The sequence below is a fragment of the Leuresthes tenuis genome, unplaced genomic scaffold (assembly GCF_036924035.1).
Source record: "Leuresthes tenuis unplaced genomic scaffold, fLeuTen1.0.hap1 SCAF_21, whole genome shotgun sequence".
NCBI lineage: Eukaryota > Metazoa > Chordata > Actinopteri > Atheriniformes > Atherinopsidae > Leuresthes > Leuresthes tenuis.
Genome location: NW_027325375.1, coordinates 7971775 through 7989848, shown reverse-complemented (window position 1 = coordinate 7989848; position 18074 = coordinate 7971775). Strand labels below are relative to the sequence as shown.

Sequence of the window (18074 nt, the reverse complement as noted above, 5' to 3'; positions counted from 1 at the left end):
GAAGTGGCTTCGGTGGCATGTGGCACCTGATCACAATCCCATCCCCTCTTCCAAACACATGCACATGCTAACTCAACATCGGTTGTGCAACTTTTATTATGTCAGCGAAGGGCTAAATCCGTGGCAGTGACTCAGGAGTCCCACTTGCAGAGTGAACTGGGCAAGTCTACTCATTTGGAGATTCCATCTTTTTATTTCTACTTTGATCTTTTCAATTTTGCAGTTAACTATATTTTTATTTACTTCACTTATTTAGATACCTCCTTTGTTGCTTGTGCTGTTAGAATGACATTTAAGATCAGAGTCCTTTAGACTTTGATTAGTAATTACTATTGAGAGCAAACCTGACAAAACTAACAGCATGAATCTCTACTACCCCATTTGCCCTGTCTTTCCAAACTAACAAGTTCACCCTCTTGTGATCAAAGGGGCCTCAAGATTTATCACTTTAATTTGGCACTGAAAATCGCTTATGGAGTCTGTTACCAAGCCGAGGGCCCCTTGTTAGCACTTAGCTGACTAACTAGAGTGACGGGCATCTGGCTGGGTGGCTGCCTGGCCGTGTGCACCCTGAATTCTTGTGCTCCCACTTTTCCTCCCCCTTTTGCCCTACAATGACCTCATGCAGCTCCTTTCTCCTTGAAGCAAGGCACCATGCAGGCATTTCCTGACAATTTATGTCCTTGTGCCACAAGCAGGGGCATGCCCTGCACTAAAATCCTATCCCTGGCCCATTTAGCACACGCCTCTTGGCCTCCCAGAAGACTGGTTATAGTGTCTGTAAGGCACAGTCATTACTTATAGTAACCATGCAAGTTTTACCCATCTACAATATTGTTTTTGCTGTTATTGATTAGACTGAAAAGAAAAAAAATTTAAATTTACTACGAGTATCTTATATTTGCATCAGGCCTACTGGAAATTATACACATGAATGTGTTTTTCTTGACATTCCCAGTCAGCTACTGTTATATATTAGGGATGCTGGTTTTTCCAAGAGTTCAAAGGAATTTGAAATAAACATGAATGCCAGTTTGAATTTTCTTATTATTGCTCCAGTTCCATTAATTTATTCCTGAAACCCCTTTCCTGAAACAATGCAGTTGGGTCGTATATCTTTGCATAAACATATTACTATCTTGTCAGTGATGGCAGTTTTACAAGTTTCTGGCAAGTGACTTACTTTAGCTGACTGTACTGAATAGCAGGTAGTTGGAGCATGTAGAGTTGTTTATGTGGTGCCTCCATTGACTCACTTGAATGGCATGCCAGCAGGTCAGTCTAAAATTTTGTTGTCATGGAAAAATGTGAAATTTATACTGGCCATTCTCGGTCTTGTGAACAGCAGTACTTGTCAGTATTGATATCACAATACCTGGCACCTTGGAATTGTTTTGGCTGGTTGTGTTCCTTTTGATTTTGCCTAACCTGCCGTGCACTGCACGATTGACACATTTGGCAAGAGCAACAAAGCCAACATTAGCCTATTTTACTAATAGGTCACCAGTGCATGTATTAGGTGACCTCTGCATGATCACAAAGCAAACTACTTCCTGACGCACATGGACCTAGCTACTAATATTCAAAGTTTTCCCACATTTGAAAGAATGCCATCCATCCATTATCTGCCGCTTCTCTGGGGGTCGGGTTCGCGCGGGCAGCAGCTTGAGCAGAGAAACCCAGACGTCCTGTCCCCGGCCACTTCTTCCAGCTCTTCCAGGGAGACCCTGAGGCATTCCCAGGCCAGCTGAGAGACATGGTCTCTCCAGCGTGTCCTGGGTCTTCCCCAGAGTCTCCTCACCACACCTCACCAGGGTGTCCAGGAGGCATCCTAACCAGATGCCCAAGCCACCTCATCTGGCTCCTCCCAATGCAGAGGAGCAGTGGCTCTACTCCGAGCCCCTCCTGGATGACTGAGTTTCTCAGCCTTTCTCTAAGGGAGAGCTCAGACACCCTGCGGAGGAAGCCCATTTCGTTCTTTTGGTCACTACCCTCAACTCGAACAACAAGATACTTGAACTCCTCCACTTGGGGAAGAAAAGAATGTTCGAACTTAAATCAGCAGGGTAATAGGCTGCTCATGAGCATCTTGGTGGTGATAATTAATGCAGGCAAATTGTAAAACATTAAAACACAAATGTATTTACTTTGAGTACTGGTACGAATATATCAGTTCGAACTGACAGAATTGAGGTTGAACTTGTGTGGTCATAGAATTGTCACAGGTGGTTGCTGCAAGGGCAATCGATGACCTCAAAGCAACAGGTGAAAGGAGTCCAGTGAAGCTTGACTGAGCAGCTGTAGCACATAGAAATGTAATACCAAATACAAAAGTTATGAATTAGAAGTATAAGAATCAACTGAGGCACTTTGTTATTAATGCAAATCAGGCACCTCAGTGGGGGTAGGGGGGGATTCTATCTACATCCCCTCTATATGCATTGCTCTCCAAAGGTTAAGTGGATGCTTTTGCTAGCTAATTCAGCCATATGCTCATCTGTGCATTTGACATTAGCGTGTCATGCTCTCACACTGAAAATGATGGCTCTTGAATATGCAGCCAATTATATAGCATTGCTCAACAGCTTAATCTGTATTGTCTAAAGTGCCTAAATGGAAATGTATCCTGTGATACTGCAGATTAATCCAGGATGTACAAGCTTTATAGGTTGCATTACAGTGGCTTATGATCTAGTCACGCTCACTTGTGCGGCGTATCTTTTGCATAACTTGTTGCATAAGCACTCTACTGGCAGGCACACTCTGTCATGTACGGTCTGTGTCATTTCTGCTTTTGGTAGGGCTTATTACAGTACAGGCCGTTCCCTAATGTCACTGCGGTTGCAAAACCTCACAAGCCATCTCCCCCTGCCTTTTTTTTCTGTCATCTAAGAATTGGCTTCCTGTTTTCATTGTGTTCTGTTTCTCTCTCTGGAGGTGTCGTAACCCAGGAGGCCGTGCCAAGAACAAACCAAGGTCTAGTCAGGAGAGATCGCTCTGTGCTTGCAGTGGAAACAGGCGCACACACATGCACGCCTATTTTGTACGCATAATATCCAGATGTTAGCCAATGTGAGTGTGCTTGTGTGTGTGTGTGCGTGTATTTATGTCTGTTTGATGCGTGATGTGTATGGCATGTACAGAGCTTGTTGCCAAGCCATAAAAAGTCATTTGCCTGAGATCTGATGTGCCCTTCAACAGCACCCTGCGTGTGTGTGTATGCTTGTCTCCTGTCTTTTTATTGTTGTACAAGGTTGTACACATTCATAAAGTATACACCAACATGGCAATCCAGCCCATAGCTCAAGGCCTACATACTTAGTGTACTTGTATAAACAGAAGCAAAGAAGCGTTTTACAACATAAAGTCGAATGTGGTTGGGGGTGTAATTCAACTATATTGACATACTTTTCAGCTATATTTTCTTGTATTTAATATTTGTTTCTGTCACTCACATTCTCATCCTTTTCTACTGCCATGTTTCCTACTTTCTACACTCACTTAAGAGACAGTAGTCAAGTCTTTTGCAACTTAAAAATTGACTTGCTCTATATTTTGGACATCGTCATTACAGTCATGGAACAGGACAAGTTGCCATATTTTTGCCTTCGTCCTTTTTGTAGAAGAGGTCATTTAAGCAGAGGGAAAGGTGTTAGCTGCAACAAAACTCACGTGGCAACAGTATAAATCAGCAAGCCATTCTTCCACCAATGAATCGTGAATTTATTCAGCATGTGTGTACATCAAGAGGGAGGGACCAAAGTAACATGAGTATGTGTGAATGGTGGCATTCCCCAAGGAGTCAAATAGATGTTTCCTTCAGCTCTACTGTAGAAAAAAGAAGAAAAAAAGAAAGCATTACAATACAAATACTATATATATATTTTTTAATTATATGTGATAGTAACATTGTGTTGAAAATACATCAAATAAGATGTTGGTAGCCATGGAATTGATGTTTTTGTGCATTTTTGCAAAAAATGAACTCAGTAGAATATAGTTCTGCAAATCAGCAAACATCATGCATGTATGAAGAACAGGAGGACACTCTTTGCCATGATTTGCATATTCATTAAGTTTGGATCAGAATCTGACCAATCTGAGGGAGGATGGATTGACACATCAAATTATAGAGCTAAATGCACTGTAGGCTAAATCACAGTGTACAATATACACAATAATCAATCAAATAGTGAAAACTGTCAGTCGTCTAAATTCTAAAAATGAAAGAGGATCAGATAATTATGGATGAAGTCATGTGTTAAGAAAATCTTTACTAAAGCATGATCATGAAGCATGATTGAAATGATCTTGACTCAAAAGTCTTGTGTGTAAAAAAAATAAATAAACATGTTGGTGCATCTCTTGGGCAAACTATGATTCAAGATTGATTTGTCATCATTCAACTAGAAGCAGTCATCTCTGCTAAATTGTTTTGTGTGAATTGAGTCGTATTCCAACCTATTTTATGGCTTCTGCTTTTCTGCAGAGGACATTTCTTGTTATCTGTCTTGTGCTCATTTAGATATGTCTGCAATGAGCTAATGCTGTTATTGGTTTACTGGCTGCTGGTGTTAAAGAGTCACTCATTTGTTTTATTGTGGCTGCCTGAAGGCCCTCAAATCCAAACATGACCTCTCAGTTAACTATTTGTCTTAGATAAGTTCAAAGCAGGACATTTTGAAATGCAGGTGCCTTGCAGAGTGTGTTATGGTTTCATTGTTTTATCCCAAGGATTCAATAAGGAGTATGTTTCAAAGTAAAAAGAAGAGGGACATTTTTTGCAGAATTTATTTATTTCCCTCGTCTCTTTAATTTCATGCAGACTTTTCAAATGCGCTGCATGTGTGGGAATGTTTCATAACAATCCACTTGTTTCTTGTTGTTCAGCTGGTGAGAAGGCCATCGTGTGTGACCAATGTGGCGCCCAGTTCCAGACAGAGGAATCCCTGGAGGCTCACCGACAGATCCACACTGGTATGAACACACACACAGTCAGACATCGCATCATGAACATAGACATAAACAAGAAGATTATGAGCTTTTCTGCAGTATCAATATGTTTGCACTGGTGGAATTTGCTCTTAAAGTTCCAGCTGTTTGAACTCTCTGTGCTAATACATGGAACAGTCTTTAGATGCTGGATTTAAAACAGTTAGCTTACTGTATTTTGACAAGGCAAATCTTATTCAAATGGTAGGGACATGATCTAAATAGCCAGATGTATTGGGAAACCTCCTGTGCAAGAATTGTTGTCAAATAAAATTTAAACTGAGAAAACTTAAGATCACAATTAATTCAATTACAATTAATTGCTTGTGTATTTTCACACATCAGGGTGAATATCATGGCTTGGTGTGTTTAGATAGCATGTAGAGGCTCATCAGCCCTTGTCACCTAACTACAGCCTTGGACTGATAGATAGATAGATAGATAGATAGATAGATAGATAGATAGATGGATAGATGGATAGATGGATGGATAGATCACATCATCTTGGATTAGTCCCACTTGCCCTAAATCAAGTTGGACCCAACAGTAATCAACAAACCGGGAAAACTTGGCAGGTCAATGTTGTTTATCAGTGCTCAGCTATGAAAATGAGACTAGGATGACGTAGATGCCAAGATGTAAATGGGAAGAAATAAATCCCCCCCCCAAACACACACACACACACAGATGTGTGATGGCTCAGAGCAGTTTTACTGCTTGTTATGAACTCTTTAGTTCTGTGGGAAGACTTTGTGTCAAATCATGTCATCTTTGTTACAGAGATTTTGGCCGTTTATGCTTGTTCCACAGTGTTCAGGATTCAGTGTGATTCATGGATGTGTGAGCATGAGTCCTGCTTTATTTCTATTTGATTCTCTTTTCAGTTTGTTTTTTCACTCCATCATGATCTGTTATACAAATGCAGGTGGTGTGAGTCTAAAGAAGAACAAGGAGGTGCAAAAAGTATAGGATTGTCTATTGTAGGTGGATATTTTTTGTACATTGTTTTTAGCTACTCACTACCAAATTATAGCTTAAACATCAATATTTGTATATTTATATGCTTATTATGTTATCAATATGTAGTACGCGACCATATAGACAAGTCAAAATGTCCAATAGTGACTTCTTATTGGTACAAAATTCCTAACTTTGTGTAAGCTTTCAATAGAGTTGACAACAATATGTTTATTAAGCTTTTTTTTTTATTTATTTTCGATTTGCTAGTACCGACGGAGAAATATATAATTTATAGGGTAAAAAACTAATTGAAAATCATTTTGAGAAACACACACATCTTGAATGTTTTGGCAGGCAATTTGGCACATAATGTCACATCATATGTGCTTAAGAATGAATTTAGTTTTAAAAACAAGGTAATACGAAAGATCTCAAAAAATTAACATCCAAAGGACATGGTTGTCTAGCTTTTAATTTGTGATGTCCTGCATTCTGAGTTGAGTGTCTGAAATACAAACGGTTCATCCTCTGAGGTCCCTGAATATGCCCAGCAGATTTTCCCTTTTTGCAGTCTGCTGGTTTTGATATTTCTCTTACACATGTGGACACTTTGGCCTAATGGGTATGTCAGAGAAAAGGTCAGGGGATCACCACCTCACCAATCAACATCACCATCTCTCAGCCTCACTCGAGCATGTCAAACAAAATGAGACACGGGTGTGCTCTCAGGCCAGAAACATTTCTCCAAAATAGCCACACATTATCATTATCATCATCTTGTGTTTTGTCCTTCATCTGAAGCCACGACCCTCAGGCTTCCGCTGAGTCCCCCTTTTTTCCATGCACTTCTCCTCAGTATTTGATAGGAGAAGGTGTGGTGGTGTAGTCAAGACTTAGGGATGGGGGGACTACCCCTGAGGGGCATGCCCTCAGCCAGTCAGCTCATTGGAGGTAAAGAAGGGTTAAACGGGGCTAATGATTCAACAGCCATAACAGCGGAAGGGAACGCTCTAAATATAGGCATTCCAGTCTAGAACGAATGGAAGGGGTTGTGTGGTTGGGGTTGGCGGGTGGGGGGTAGTCACCACCAGGACCAGACATGTCTTCCTGCTAGACAAGTGGAGGAGCAGCAGTAATAGTATAGTATAATAATCATCCCTGTTTTGAGCCTCAAGTTTGAGAGTGGGCTCTGGCAGAACATGGCGAGCCAGTTTACTTCGCCGCCTGATTCCCAGTTTTGGTTTTGTTTCTTAGTGATGTTGGAATCGCTGTACACTTACCTCATGGCATACTCTGACTATGCTCTGAATTCTAATCCATGACATTTTACAAGCTCTTGCTGACACTATGCTCTCCCATATATCCCCTCTAGTTTTAATGTGAAAAAATTCTCACGTGTATATTTGCTTTCACATTACATATACACTGTATCTGAAAGCTTTGGTATTAAAACTAAATTTAAAAAAATTAATTGGTCAGCTCAAAATTAGCTCTTTCATCTGGTTTTAAATGGGTTAATCCCAAGTCCCCTAGTGGGGCCAGTGTAATTTCTAGCACACAGTATGTATACTGTTACCGTACGTTTTTGAGTGTGTGTGTGTGTGTATGTATGATATTACATATGGTGACATTCAAAGGTTAAGTATCATTTGTGCTCTTAGCTCAACAGTGAGCTGAGGGCTTGACAGCATTTAGCCAGCTGGTCTGTTTGTAGCATGGAGTGACTGATAAGTGTGAGAGGTGAACAGTCACATCCCTTCCAGTCTGTGTCTCTCATTTTAACTTTCTGGAGACTGTAAGGTCTTGACCTTACTATGTTAAGTACACTGAGATGACAATGTGATTTGATGTAATAGAATAACATGGAAAATAGTAAGGATGAGGATGGACGGTTTCAGCCCACATCCCAGATCCTACATCATGTGTTTTTTAAGCCACTTAAGAAGTGGCCTTCTTTATATGTTTATATGTTATATGTTTATATATATATATATATAAAGCATGAATGATGATGCCTCAGTAAAATGTAGTAAAATATCCACATTGAATAGAAGACTTTGATGGGGAAGTTTGAGTTTGACTCTCAACAAGTATGGATTTATTTGTGCAGAAATGTGTGTACAGTACACAAGACTCACAGGAACAGGCGTGTGGTGGAAGCAGGGGGTGACTGTTTGCCATCAAAGCCATATTTGATCTCTGCCTGCCTCTTGGCAGAGCTTCAGCCCTTGGCTAATGTTCTCTGATGACAATATTTGGCTTCTGTGGTTGTTTCTTGCTGCTCTGAATGGGAACTATTGTCGCATCTCCTTCATTGGCCGATCAGCTGCAGTCTGACTCAACCTCTTCTCTTTCTCACTTTGTCTTCTGTCGCTGTCAAAAAGGCTCCCACTGCACACCTCTGTGTTATTCAACAGGTCTAGTATGAAGTGCATATAGAAAGTGTTAATCCAAAACCACAAGATAGTTTGGAGGGTGTTGAGGCTTTCCTGAACTTGTCATTATAAAGGGACTTGCTCTTCTGCATAGTAGAGTGTGGGGGTGGCAGGGCCGGTCATGATGCCAGGGAAACTAGCAGCAAAACATCATGTGGCTGTCTTTACCCAGTGAACTCGTGCAGATACACATGCACAAACACCCTCTGCTAACTATTGCCTTCTATGGCAGCGTTGTGCAATGCGCATACAGAAATATATCCAGGAATGCCTGTATTTAGGGGCCGAAGTCACTTGTGAGTTTCATTACATCCACTCACGGCTAATTTTCGTCACATATTTGCCCAAATTGGATGGCATCACATCAGAGTCTTCTTCTGTCTATACTGGGGCACACCACAGGGCTTTTGTAAGCAAAGAACACAGTCTGTCTGGCTTTCATGAAGCACTGATCCTTAAAGGAAAAACACTGCTGTCATTTAGAGTTGTTGAGCTGTTATTACACACTCCGTCTCTGTCCTCCAGCTTTTGGATGCAGAGACTAATCTTTTTTTAAGACCTGGCCTTGTGTTGTGAGCAGCCTTCCCAAGCGGAGACGATGCAAAATGGTGACATGCTTATTTTATGGTAGAGATTTCCGTTTCATCATATTACTGTCAGGACAAGGGACAGATACAAATCCAATACCTTTTGATATATATATTTTTATATTAATGTGTTGTGAATGAATTAATCAGATATCAATGTGACTTCACATGATATGAGAGGAGACCCTCAGCTTAGCTACAAGTTGTAGTTGTGTGTCTTATTTGAACCAAGCACATAAATGAAGCAAAAAAAGGCTGAAAGAGGTTGGATGATGTGTTATTGAAAGGGTTGGTAGAATTTATGAATTTAGTTACTGTTTAATGCCGGCAGTCATAGATGCATTCTGTTTTCTGAATCTTGAGAGATTTTTGTGATAGAATTTACTTAAGCGGCACAAATGTGTGCACAGGAGAAGCTGCATTTGCCATTTCCTCTTTGTGATCAGCTGTAAACTCTTTCCATAGCTATTTGAAAGCAAATTTTGTTGCACGCTATAATCTCACATTGTGAAACCTTCGTGCTTATTTAAACACAGCCACATCCAACGTGTCATTTTGAGTCTTCATTTCCAGTAAAGCCTCTCCCAATCGAATCTGCACAGGACTGTTCTGAGCTCTCAGTTGATAATTTTCTCTCCTCGTGTGTTCATCTCTGTGCTTCTGCCAGCAAGCCTTCTCTATTTTTTTTCGTTGATGGTTTTGGTTTCCACCATAATTTATAGCTCTTGTATTTTATTGGTAAACCCACCACACAAGCTCTCAGTTTGATGTAAGTGCAGCTTGGTGCTGAAACGCAAAAGGTCAGAATACATGCCGAGAAAGTGGCTCACAAACAAAAGAGTAAGCAATAAATTGAAGTTAAAGTAGGTTTTTTTTTTCAGTCTGTCTGCAGAGAAAGAAATGCAGATTTCCCTTCTAGAGATTCATGCATTTTAAAGGCTCTGCAGCTGTAATTTGCACTGAAATCTGCACATTCAGCTGCCAAATTAAGGCCACAGTGTGAGCAGTTGCCTGTTATTCAGTCAGAGCTGTGAGTAGCACTAGAAACAACAGGGACTGCATCTCCCATGTGACTTGAGTAGAAATGAGTTTGGAGTCCACAAGCCTCGGAAGAATTTGTTGTCTGGCTGTTGGTGTTCCTGTTTATACATGAATCATCTCTGTGTGCACACACACATACACACAGCAGTGCAAGAGAAAATCCACATATAATAGAGAGGGGAGGCTCTTACTCTCCTCTTTTCCTTTCTTTCGTACTTTATCTCCCTCTGTCCTTTTTTTAACGTCTTGTAATACAGGGAAAATATGCAAACCATGGAGTGGCAATAGTGGGTTTAGCCAGTGGGAACACAGCATGATTCCAGCAGGCCTCAGCCGCAGAGTAAACACTTTCTTTTCTCAAGCCAGAAATAGTTTGGCTGAAGAGAGAACACTGGAAGGGAGGGGAGAATGGAGGATTGACAGAAAGAAAAAGCGGATGGGTGGGGGTACAACAAGGCTCTGATGGTCAGAAAGAAGGAGCTCGTTTAGTCACATTATTTTCGTGTCTTTGTCTTTTTTCCTCCTTGTAAATTATTCACACCGGTGGCCTCGCAATCACTCACTTCAAATACAAACACACACACAGAGAAACACACGCACGCATGCAGTCCAGTCATGTCACTCAAGCAAATTAGGCCAATGGCAGCGCTACACAGGGGTCACGTCAAAAGTGCCGATTGTCTCAATCACATTAGTCCAGCACTGGCATCTGTTTAGCATTTAGTTAATTGTGATGTTATTAAGTTGTCAGTGAGCATTAGGGCGGCGATAAGCAAAGCAAATATTCTTCCAGCCCAGGCAGGCAGTGTAGCACATGTGTTGCTGATACACTGACAACACTCACACACACAAACGTAGTGAACAAGCTTACAGCCCCACAAATGTGAATGTTATCCCGCTCAACCTACTGATCACTTCTATCTCTCACTTGCTCTGTAAATGAAATGAGCACCATAAAGGGACTTTTGCTATGCTTATGATTAATTTCCCCTTCGATCCCGCTCTCCTTTCATGGACAGATGTGCATTAGCATTACACGACTTTTGATCACAAAGCGTTAGCATGTTGAGCTTCCTGTTGGTGTCATCTGGTGGGTCAAAATGCTGATTAACGCAATGCCCATGCTTGTTGTTTCTGCGTCCCAATCATAATTGAGCAAGCTGTCCACAGTCCTGGGGAGATTATGCATCTGTATGTCTCTGCCCAGCTGCCCAGAGAGCTCACACAGGGCATTCTGGGGCATTATATGTAATGTATCAGGTGGCATGTTCACTCTGCATGGCAGAAATGTAGTTGTGTCACCACCGATGTAATATTACCAAATAGCACTCAGTATGTTGTTAGTATGAAGTTTGATCTATGTCAGATGCAACCCTCTGTAAGGATGCTAATTAATCTATGAAATGTCCCAAGAACTTGAGCAAAAAGTAGCAAAGTTCTGCATTCAAGTAGCTGGAACAAGAACGTTTTTAATGGTATTATTGCTTACCTCATTATTTGTGGATCATATATTTCAGCTGTTAATAGATCATAAGAAAAAGTCATTCAGAATATCTTGATACTTAAAATAGAGTATCAAAAGTGTAATGGAATGATAAGATCAATGACTGTGGGTGGTCTTGGCTTCCATATATTTACTGAAACCGGTTTATTTACTCTCAGAATGTCACTAAGATGATCACAGGTCACTTTACATCTTTCTCTGTAAACAAATAGCTCTTTCTTGTTGCTTTCCTCCATTTCCCCCGCCATGGCACTCACTCTCTTATACCTTCCAGACTAAGAAGAATACAACTGGTCAGAGACACTATCGCTAGATAAATTAAATCAAGCGACACTAGCTAGACTACAGTCACTTCTCCTGCAAACCTCCTCCTTCTCCCTCAGCAAACAAATTTTTCCCCAGATAAGATCTAAATGAGTTTTTCCAGGCGGAAGGAGATCCTCGTTTGTTACTGATGGATACTGAGCAGGGTTGCAGTGTGACCAGCACTGTTGTAATCATCCACCACAACTATAAGTGTTATGCACAGAGGCCTACGTGAATAAAGGATGTGTGGCTTGTGTGTAAATTAGATAAAATGTGTGAATGAGAGCTGGCACTGCTACGTTCCCCTGCACCAAGCTTTATTCATTGGGAAATACCCAACTGGGCCCTTGCACTGCAGAGCCTCAGTTCCAAGGCTTAGTGTCATGGTGGGCATGGTCGCATTAAGGCATCGCCACAGGAAACTATAGGACAACAGCATGTCAGAGAGGGAGGTTGTATTTTTATGAGTTGGTGGGGGAAATGGGTGGGTGGGATCCAGTAGCAAATTGGGATGTCCATAGCAGTGCAACAGTCTGTCTGTGAGAGAATCCCCGCATGGATGGATCATTGTAAACCAGAGACAGCAGCCACACATCCAGAGAGACCAATAAAATGATGTGGTATGGGTAGTGGGAGGGTAGGCAGTGGGGGCGGATTATAGACTCCCAGAGGGCTCTGCGATTCACGGGCCATAAAATGGAAGTCAGCAGGACATGCTGCAAATCTGGCCAGCCAATATCCTCCATCCCCTACCTCCCTCTGTCGACCCTGAGGATGTGTCTTAGCTGTACGTCACAATGCAACCCCAGTGAGAGCGTCCTGTTGTCGGACAATCTTAACTCCCTTGGATACCGCTATTCTCCCATTACATTTGCATGTCAGCCGCTGTGGCTTTGTTCGAGATCTGCTTGGTTAAGAGAAATAAAAAAGAGAGATAAGGAAACAGACAGAACGGTGGAAATCAGCTAAGGCCCTCACCGTCCAGGGAATAAAAAGGCTGCTTTTGTCAGGAGCTTCCCTACTTTCAGATATCCCATCGCATTTTAACCTTGGCAAGGCGACGACTTTGTATATGAAAGGATTCGCCCAAGAGAGTGAAAGAGAAAGAGATGTGAAACACTGGACCCACGTCAACAATGGCCAGGGTTCTTTTGTCCACAGTGTTATTTGAAGTAAATCTCCCTCTGTAATTAGATTGGAACTGTTTGTGGACATCTTAGGAGAGCACATCAGTGTTAAACCAGCAACGCACGAGGGCCCTTTTAATTTACAGTGCAAATACCTTTCGATTAGCGTAGAGAGAGTAAGGGGGAGTAGGAACTGAGGAGGAGGGACAATGGAGGAGTCTCTCAAGCCTTTTCTTTTTGTTGTTGTTTGAGAGAGAGAAGAGGTTTGAGCAGCTCTCCTGTGTTCCTTAATTGTGAAGCAAGGAGATTAGTAAGAGTGCTTCCAACCTTTCACCCCAAACAAAGGAACCATCAGATCCAGTTGCCTGGTGACACAAAGTTTCACACCAGCACATTTAGCCACACCCTTCCCTTCACCAGCTCCTTGAGGTATATCGTAAGAGAAAGAATGAAATCTCCAGCCTTTGCTTGTGCACCCGATTCAAACCATTTCTGTCCCTGTCCGTCTGACAGCACCCTTAATGGCCCTGAGCAGCCGCGCTAATGAAAATGGTCGTTCATCCTCACTCAAAGTCTGTCTCTCAGACTCATATAAAACTTAATGTACCCGTGACAATGACATTCAGAAGACCGTTTAGCTTTGCACAAATGCTGCATTTCTTAGTAGCAAGAGCAGCTGGGCACACAGAAATGTCCTTTTACACTGCGTGCAGCTCAATCAAAGGGCACTTAGCAGTGTCATATTGATTATGGGAGCTTAACCCCTGTCAATCTCTGATGGGTCATTTTGGCAGCCGTCCTGCATATAGCTTTAATGAATAGAGTAGCTTCAAGAAGAGGGAAGGGGTTCCCTGAGCTTTAGCCAGAGCTGGTCCCTTCTAACAGGAGATAGTCGTAAATATTTATTCATCAGGAGGCATTTTGTAGTCTTATGCTTCCTGTGTTTTCCTTTCTCTGTCTTGAAAGAGGAGGAAATTATGAAGGCAAAACATGCACAAATCCTCGACAGTAGGCATTTCTTAAAATGCTGACTTCATTATTTCATTTTCATTGTTGTTCAGGATTTTGTCGCTTTTAAATGATTTGACAAAAGTCTAGATTTTTGTCATAAGAAACACTACTGAGTTTTTTTTCTATTTTCAAGGTGCTGAAGAAGTTTATTTTACATAAATCACAAGCAGCTAAGATTCCCTTTAACTTCCCTTTAAAGTGAGCAATGAGAGGCCAGCCTCTTTACATTATTATGTTTAACTGTAATGTTTTAAGTTTTTTAAGTGTTTTTCACCCTCTTTATAGCTCTAATTTCTATTTAGTTTCAGTTCTACCCATGCCATCACCTATGTCTGAACATTTACATCAAACAAATCGATAATATGAAAATATATGATACTGCAATACATGTAATACTGCAACTTTAACATAAACAATACCTAAAGTGCTCATAATCCAGTTATGTTACATAACTGGATTATAATTATTGATTTATTAATATGGGATTACTTTAGCATTAAAGCTGGTGCAAATTTGAGTAGGTTTAAAACTTATTTGATAAATAATTTATAATAACTGCTGTGGTGAAACAGCATCATCTATCAGTTGATTTATGTTGATAATCTAAATCTGAACAAAAGTTCACAACTAAATAAATTAATTTAAAATAAATGTAGTGCAACAAAAAGTACAATAACTGTGTCCAAAATATGACTGAAAGAAAGTAGTCAAACATTGATATCATGAATGTCAAACCTGTAAAGTTCTTGAATACATGTACTCTAAGATGCCACCACTATCATCTCCTACTGCAACATGATATCATATTTTTATGCATCTGTTAGTCAGAGGCGGCCTTGAAGGCAAAAAAAAAACCTTTTAAATAATGAACATGCTGCTGTTTCTTTGCCCAAAATATTTAATCATGACATGATCAAATATGAAGACTTGACTTATTGTATAAAGGTAACAGTTTAATTCAACTTAAATCATTTTAGGTAGCAGCAGACCAGAGGCTCATCTCATTTGCATATGATAATATTGGTAAAACAAACCTCATCAATCGATAATTGAGAGAACTCAGCTGTACAAAGTACCAGCAATTTCACTGAGAAATGAGGAACTGCTACAGAGGAATGAAGTCTTTCACCTCACCTCAACTCACTTGGCTGAATTTCAGAACCAAACAGCAGTGTGAAGCAACTGCCGCACTTTAAGACAGGGAGGGCTGAGACAGAGAGCAGTCACTGCGTTGGGTTTGTCTTGGAGGTGGCCTGCCAGGACAATACTGCGAAGAGGAACTCAAGTGGGACCCATTACACCATACCGAGGGCAGACTCTTATCAGTTAATAGCAGGTTTCCCTTTGAGAGCAGATTGTTTTGATAGATGGCACCTGGTCAGGCCTTTGCAACCCGCAGAAGAAAAAAAACTACTAGAGTATGCTAGATAAGCTCTGTGAGGTGGGGAAAGTAAAAAGAGCATCCTTTGAGTGTTAATTTGGACACGGAAACAGGAAAAAGCTGAGTTGTGTCACTGAACTTTCATGTTTCTCTTCTTCTTTCATTGTTCGTTCGTGGTAACAATGAGCCCTCTGCACGTTTGCTCAGGTGTGGAGTCAGGAGTGACCGAGCAGTTCACTCCTAACACCTTATTAGACAGCATTCTTGTTACACATCACACATCTTGCCTGCTATTTGGGGGGAAAAGCATTTACCTGGAATGCTTTGATCTCAGTTGCCGTTGACCTCAGAGTCATGTGTTTTTCGTTAGTTGGCACTTTCTATCAAAACTTTCAGTCTTGTATTAACAACTGCCATGTTAGCTGCCATGAACAGAGTGGAAGATGAGTTGATATGGATTCAAATTCAGATTGTCTGAAAAAAGCTGCCATGAACCAAATTATAGATGGCATCCAAAGTTCAGTTGTTTTTACCAAAATGCTGCTATACGTCTTTTACCACTCAAAATTCCTGTGACTCACAGCAATGAACAATTCGTGTTGACTAAACAAAAAAGGACCAAAGGAAGTAGAGAAACATGCGTTATTACCCAGCGCTGTCATCTCTACACCAAATCAAAGTTACAGTCTGTGTGTCACAGTTCAGTTGTAATAGGTGTCCATTTGATCCGTCTTGAACTGGTTCAACAGGATCCAAAACCATCCAACTGAAAAGCTTTTGTTTGTAGACCTGACTGGCCCTTTTGGTGAAGCTAAAGACTCCTGAAGGAGCAAGAAGCTTCTGTCCTTTTTTCTTTTACTTTTCAGTTTACTGGAATGATGAAGTCAGTCTTGTCACGAAATCTTTACGGAGTTGCACAGAGGATATTGTTTGCACCAAAGAGGTTTTTTTTTCCAGAAAGGAGAGCTGCATGCAGTCTTTAATTTGACGAATTACAGCTGACTTGATGGTTATAGATAATTCTCTCTAAGATGTGTTGTTGTGTTAAGATTTCATTTAGATATTACAAACTTTGAGTGATGAATTATGATGATATTTCCCCAGTGATGAGTCAGTGACCACTGTTCACCTTTCCTTGTTGTCTTTGCCACACTTGGTTCCTGCTCTCTAATATGTAATTAATCTGTTGGAAATTAACCTAGTATTTAATTATGCATTTAATCACATGCAAATATGCCAAAAAGTTTAACAAGTCAGCAACCAGCTGGTTCACCTTAACTAACTTTTGGAATTGTGGAGCATCATTATCTTGGAGGAAAATGTTAATTCCTCAGCACATCGGTCTAATGTAATATTGTCAGGTGCTGCACAATTGTAGACAATGCAAAGTGTAAGAAAAAGAAAAAGTAAGTTGCTGATTGCCAAAAGAAATAGCTCTCCATTTTACACACAAACAGAGAGAAACATGTCAAATCTGTGACTGAGGGCTCAAGTTATGTGTCTTGTATACATACTTGTAGTGATATATTTAATAGTCAGAGTGGACTCACTGAGTAAATCAGGAATTTATAGTTTTTACAGTAAAGTAGACTTCAGTGACGCTGATGATGAAAATGGCCTGAGTGAGTGAAATTATCTGGGTAAGAGGGCCAGTGTCTAATACTATTTATATGCTTCTGGTCCATTTTATAAAGATTGTCTGAGTCCACTTACCTCTTGACTGTCACTATGATAACTGTAAGGTGAAAACTGAAGCTAGTTAAGTAAAAAAAATGCATATATATATATATATAAAAAGCAACACTGAACTGTCGTGTTAGGCACATGTTAAAATGTGTATTCATTATGATAAACTTGGAGAATTTAGACCAAAATGTGTATACAGCACAATGTGATCCATTATCACCTTCTGTACCTTTGTTTTTCTTTTTTTGGCATTTTCCTCATTTTTGACATCCCTTTTCTTAGTTCTTAGAAACATATTCTCCATCTTGTACAAGAACAAAGGTGTTTACTGTAAACAGCAGCAGGGAATCCAAAATCTGTTTCCTGATAGAAATCATGTTGAAATCAGTCTGAATAGTTTGAGAGCTTTGGTCATTTGATAAATGTCTTCACTTTGTTTTATGAGCTTTATTTGTAGGACAACACGATGAAGAGGTTGTACCATCGTTGGTGCTTTCTCAAACTTAATTTTAATCGGGAGGAAGAGCATGAAGTTAGGAAGCTTTACAGGATGGAGCCTTTTTTTTTATTTACAGACACAAAAAAACAGTTGAGCTTTCATTTCTGAAACCCCACCCTCATCCAAAAAAGAAAGGCTTTCCTGCAGAGGAATGTTTGGGGGTGGGTCCGCCGGTCGGACTGCGGTGTCCTCTTACAGTCCGGCTGACCAGCAGGCTGGAGGAGGTGATTGATTGGGTGGTGCTGGGGCCACCAAGGACCCTTTCTGCAGCTTTAGAGGTTAGGGGTCATCTCTTCTGCAAATCTGCTTCCTTTTGTACAGTCGCAATACCGGGAGAGTGGTGTCACATCACCCCCCTTCTCTTGTCTCCCCCCAGCCCTCCTCCCTATCATCTTCACCCTGGGAAAATGGGGGAGGCGTCAATTAAACCTTTTCTCTCTATCCTCTGAAGTTGCTCTTTAAAAAAAAAAAAAAAAAGCAAATTCTTTAGGTCTAAATGCAAAGAGGCGCTCAGGGCCAAGCCGCAGTGCTCTAAAAAAGGGTTT

At 40.8% G+C, this 18074-nt stretch overlaps 1 protein-coding gene across 2 annotated transcripts in view; it reads left to right on the top strand.

Moving 5' to 3' along the window:
- Positions 1-18074, top strand: part of zbtb16a (zinc finger and BTB domain containing 16a) — a 141927-nt gene that overhangs the window by 85144 nt on the left and 38709 nt on the right. For both annotated transcript variants that reach the window (XM_072374503.1, XM_072374504.1), the window contains exon 4: positions 4891-4977. In XM_072374503.1, the coding sequence (XP_072230604.1) occupies positions 4891-4977 (87 nt within the window). The remainder of the gene's footprint in view (positions 1-4890; positions 4978-18074) is intronic.